At 52.3% G+C, this 5,099-nt stretch overlaps 1 protein-coding gene across 2 annotated transcripts; it reads left to right on the top strand.

Annotated features, from left to right (window-relative positions):
• On the top strand, positions 630-5,025 carry AQP10 (aquaporin 10). Of its 2 annotated transcripts, XM_013997036.2 has the most exons (7): positions 630-889; positions 1,001-1,181; positions 1,912-2,038; positions 2,586-2,723; positions 2,823-2,941; positions 3,161-3,378; positions 3,842-5,025. In XM_013997036.2, exons 2-7 carry the CDS (start codon positions 1,077-1,079, stop codon positions 4,038-4,040), a joined length of 906 nt encoding a protein of 301 aa, XP_013852490.1. In that variant the 5' UTR covers positions 630-889; positions 1,001-1,076; the 3' UTR covers positions 4,041-5,025. The 2 variants fall into 2 exon arrangements, with proteins under 2 accessions (XP_013852490.1, NP_001121926.1); NM_001128454.1 differs by lacking the exon at positions 630-889 and having other exon boundaries at positions 1,077-1,181; positions 3,842-4,040.

Here is a 5,099-nt window from a genome sequence, read left to right as displayed (position 1 = left end):
TTTGTTTACCACTGTTTCCCAGTGTCTAGAACTTGATTCATAGTCAAATAAATGTTAATTGGAAGCTTGTGTTATAAAGAAGTAGGAAGTGGGGTTTCCTGTCATGGCACAGTGGAAACAAATCAGACTAGGAACCATGAGGGTGCAGGTTCGATGCCTGGCCTCGCTCAGTGGGCTAAGGGTCCAGTGTCCAGTGTTGCCGTGAGCTGTGGTGTAGGTCGAAGATGAGGCTTGGATCTGGCGTTGCTGTGGCTGTGGTGTAGGCCGGCAGCTGTAGCTCCGATTGAACCCCTAGCCTGGGAACCTCCATGTGCTGTGGGTGTGTCCCTAAACAACCCCCCTCTACAAAAAAAGAAGTAGGAAGTGGCTGTGTGTTAAGCAGAATAAGAGTGGCAAGCCTCCACAGAAGTGGAGGTGGAGCTCCGCATGGGCATGAAGCCCTCAGATGGAGCCATGGCAAGAGAAAGAGCATTCTTTAGTCAAGGTGAGACCACATGAAAGTACAAACCCTTGTGTAGGTTTTATTCCTGCATTCTTTGGCCCGGTCTCTCTGGACGCATGTTGCATTTTCCAAACATCCGAATGGTTTGGGGAAACTCTTCACACTCCACTTGAGAGGCACTGTGGAATCAGACAGAGAGTCAGAAGATCTGGATTTGAGTTCAGACTTAGCTATTAACTAGCTGTGTGGCCTGGGGAATTCTCAGGCTTTCTCAGGATCCTTATCTGAAGAGTGGGCACAATAGCATTCCTTTCTACAGGTCTTATATGAAGCATGGTACTCCCTCCAGTTTGTCAGCATAGGAGAAGGCTCCTCTTGGGAGGAATGAGGATGAAAGACAGACACTGGGCAAACTCCAGGCTCTGTTTTTGCAGAGTCTGCCCACAGGTAGTCTTCCGTTATCTCTATCCTCCCCAGCTTCCACTCCTGCACAGATGTTAGTTGCTGTTGCTGAGCTAATTGGGTTTAAAGTCTTTTCCTTATCTTTTCCTCTGACAGACAGGAGCTAGCTATGTGACAGCAGTGTGCCTATGCAGACAGAGGGAGCAGCGACCAGAGATCGGGTGTCCTCACCATGGCCTACACTCTGTCCCTGGCCAAACTCAAGGAACGGCTCCGGATCCGCAACCTCCTGGTCCGGCAGTGCCTGGCAGAGTTTCTAGGTGTGTTTGTGCTCATGGTAAGCAGGGTAACTGGGGGAAGGAAAGAGGAGAGGTGGGCAAAAGTTTTGGGCTCCTCCTGGTGTCCTTAGCTCTTCCTGTCCTGCTACAACTCTCTATCATTTCTGTTCCCCAATCCCCCAAGCCTCCCTGCTCTTGTCCCTTCTATTCTTTTCCTGATCCCTCATTTTTATTCCTGTCCCTTTCCGTCTTTCCCTTTCCACTTCTCCCATTTTCCCCTTCCCCCTTTCTTTCCTTTTCTTTCTTTCTTTCCTTCTTTCTTTCTTTCCTACTTTCTTTCTTTCTTTTCCTTCCTTCCTTCCTTCCTTCCTTTCTTTCTCTTCCTTCCTTCCTTTCTTTCTTCTTCCTTCCTTGCTTTCTTGCTTTCTTTTTGCTTTTCAGGGTCACACCTGCAGGATATGGATGTTCCCAGGCTAGGGGTCAATTTGGAGCCACAGCCACAGCAACTTGGGATCCGAGCCACATCTGCAACCTACACCACAGCTCACAGCAACGCCAGATCCTTAACCCACTGAGCGAGGCCGGGGATCGAACCTGCGTCCTCATGGATAATAGTCGAGTTCATTTCCTCTGTGCCACAACAGGAACTACCCACCCACCCCACCCTGTCCCTCTTTCTGCTTTTTCTTGCTGATCCGGTAAGTCCTTACATCTCTCTTGGCCACTCCCCTGTTGGTCTGCCGGGCTCCCTATTCCTTTTTCCTTCTTTATCTTTCTTCTCCCCAACAGCTCTTCACCCAGGGGTCTGTGGCCCAGGCAGTAACCAGTGGAGAAACTAAAGGCAACTTCTTCACCATGTTTCTGGCTGGCGCTCTGGGCGTTATACTAGCCATCTACGTTGGTGGTAATGTCTCAGGTGAGGAGGGTGAAGTCTGGTCATTGGATGGGGGAGGACATGCAATTGAGAGTGCTAATAGTGAAAGGGCAGATCTCATGTGACTCACAGACATTATCCTTGAATGTCCTGGCCCGAGATATGCCTTTGGCCAGGTCCAGTCCCTTCCCTCTCTGTATCTCGATATCTCCCTTCCTCACATTCATTCTCCGATCACATAGGCAAAAATCTGTGCCAAGGCATCAACTGTAAGTGCTCTCCTCTTGTGTCCCTCACCCGAAGGCCCCTGATATTTGTGTTTGCTCAGGACCTCACCTGCTCATCCTCCAGACAGACACTGCGTCAAGCACTATAGTTGAAAGAGCAGACAGACCCAGCTTCAAACTTGGCTTCACTGTGTGACCTTAACAAGTTGCTTAACCTCTTTGAGCCTCAACTTCCTAATCTATCTGATGGGAAGAGTAACATTTGTCTCAAGAATCGTGGGGAGGAGTAGCAGTGTTACCTGGTGACAGTGCTTGGCACTGACACTTAATGGATACTGGTTTTCTTTTCTTTATCCTTGAAGGGGGCCACCTGAATCCAGCCTTCTCCCTGGCCATGTGTCTCTTGGGACGCTTCCCCTGGGCCAAGTTTCCCATTTACTCCTTGGTGCAGTTGGTGTCTGCTTTCTGTGCCTCTGCAGTCACCTATGCACTCTATTACGGTAACAGAGAGAATGGGTTGGGGGCACCTGTGTGTGGGCAAGGGTGCCTCAGAGCAGTTTTGAATGAGCCCTACAGGTAGGTGTCCCCCTACCCTGCAGATGCCCTACAGAACTATACAGGTGGGAACCTGACAGTGACTGGTCCCAAGGAGACAGCCTCCATCTTTGCCACCTATCCTGCCCCTTATCTATCCTTGAGCAATGGCATCCTGGATCAGGTAGGTGTAAAGGGGTGACTTGGGAACGTCCCAGCCTCTGACCCTGTCCCCAGCCTATTTTTCCAGCTCTGGGTGGGATGGGGGGTTGGATTTATATTTGTACCCTACCTTCACCAGCCGCCTATGTTGGACAAAGTCGGAGTAACAGGGGCTGGTGGCCTGGAGTATTTAGGTGAGATGGGGCAAACGGAGAGCCCCTCTGCCTCTGTCGCCTCAAAGGTTCTGGGCACCTGGTTGCTGATGGTGGGGATCTCAGCTATCCTGGACACACGGAACAAGGGAGTGCCTGCAGGTCTGGAGCCTGTGGTAGTGGGGTTGCTGATCCTGGCCATTGGGCTATCCATGGGTGTCAACTGTGGGTACCCGATGAACCCTGCCCGGGACCTGGGCCCACGGCTCTTCACCTATGTGGCCGGCTGGGGTCCTGAAGTCTTCAGGTAGGAGATGGCCTCCCCTGGTGCTGTTCTTCCACTCGCATCCCTCTGCCAAGACCTCTGACCCTGGGCCCCAGTTCCCTCCTCTTAAATAGTTCTTTTGGCCTCTTATGCCTCTTCTAAGCCCCAGTTCTCCTTTTCTCTTTTGTCCCCTCTCTCCCCTTCTACCTTTTCACTGAACCAGTAAGATTTAGAGGTTGTGTTCTTGGGCACATCACATTACCGATTTGGGCATTAGTGACCCCATCAAGAAAATGCTTACATTCATATAATTCTCTAAAGAAAGAGGCTAGACCGAGCTCTCCTGGGGTCTCCTCCTCTCTAAGTGCTATGCTTTGCTGCCAAAACACCCTCTTTCTGGTGTCTATCACCCCAGGAACTGCTTTAGGGAGTTCTCTTATTACCCCCAGTCCTTTGGGGGAAGGCTAAGGGACTCACCCCTGATACCTCCCTCCTGTTCTTGCAGCGCTGGTAATGGTTGGTGGTGGGTGCCTGTGGTGTGTCCTCTGGTGGGGGCCGCTCTTGGCACAGCCACATATCAGCTGCTGGTGGCTCTGCACCATACTGAGGACTCAGAGACAGCTCAGGAAGTAAACTGTGCCCAACCTGAAGTCTCAGCCAGAGAAAGTCCTGCTGCAACTCAGATGTGGACGAGTAAGCTGTGATTCTGACATGACAGTTCTCATGGACATTGAAGACGGCTGGAGACCTCTGCCTGATGACAAGACGTTCTTTCTCTTTATTAATACACCAGGCCCTGGGAAGCTTCTCTGTTTATTCATTTAGTCATCGCTTCCTCCTAAACTGAGGAGGATCAGGTAGAGCGGGATCCCGTTTAGGACCCAGGCTTTTCATCCCCTCCTTCCCCATGCAGGTTTTCAGACCCCAGGACTTCCAGGAACGTAGTTCCTCAAAGTAGCCGCAAGAGGGTGCGCACCCTGGAAACCGGATTGGGAAGGCTGAGGGAATCTGCAGGGTGGTGGAGGCCATCCATCCAGTTCGGAGCATAACGCAGGGGACCTCCTCCAAAGCTTAGTCCCCACTGCCTGACTTTCAGTTCTCCTAACCTCAGCGCCGTCCGCCTTGATGCTCACTGGGGCACCTCGCCTAGATTCAGCCACCCCCAGACAGTAGTTAGGAGTGGGCGAACAGCCTCCACCAAGGGGGCGTGGTGGTACGGGGAGAAGGAACACAGCCGCCAGTGGAACACAGCCATTCAAGCGCCTAGAGTCTGGGGGAGCTAGGCGGAGAAAGTGAGGCACGAGCCAATGCCTAGACTTTCCAGACGGTGTCATTCAATCAACGGGTGAACTACAATGACATGAGCCAGGGCGAGGAGAGAAGGTGAAGGGACAGAGGGCTCCGAGGGAAATCAGTGTAGGGGCAAGGGACAGCTGGCGCGGAGGAAAAATCTCGTCGCTCACCGCTTCCCAACTCTCACACACCTCCTTGAAGAAGACGCTCTTTTAGCAGAGAAGCAGCGTCCTTCTATTTCCACTCTTTAAAAAGCAAAACTCAGCCCTACCTTGCCTCCAGACTTTTTTTTTTTTTTAATGCGGGATAAATCTGGGAGTGGGTGGGCGGGCACCGCGGCCGCGTACCGCCGAGCATCGCAGGGGTTAAGACCCTCCCCCTGCCCCGCACAAAGATGGCGGCGCCCGCCTTCCCTCGCCCTCATCCCTCCCCAAAACCCCCTCCCGCCCCCCGCCCTCTCCCGCCACCTC

This window comes from Sus scrofa, chromosome 4 (assembly GCF_000003025.6).
Source record: "Sus scrofa isolate TJ Tabasco breed Duroc chromosome 4, Sscrofa11.1, whole genome shotgun sequence".
Lineage (NCBI taxonomy): Eukaryota > Metazoa > Chordata > Mammalia > Artiodactyla > Suidae > Sus > Sus scrofa.
This window is presented reverse-complemented; position numbering and strand designations above follow the sequence as displayed.

Bases quoted from the DNA above. Each gene is read 5' to 3' on its own strand.
- AQP10 (XM_013997036.2), top strand. From the start codon at position 1,077: ATGGCCTACACTCTGTCCCTGGCCAAACTCAAGGAACGGCTCCGGATC. The intron at 1,182-1,911 runs GTAAGCAGGGTA...TCTCCCCAACAG, and splicing joins TAGGTGTGTTTGTGCTCATG to CTCTTCACCCAGGGGTCTGT. The intron at 2,942-3,160 runs GTAGGTGTAAAG...GTCGCCTCAAAG, and splicing joins GCAATGGCATCCTGGATCAG to GTTCTGGGCACCTGGTTGCT.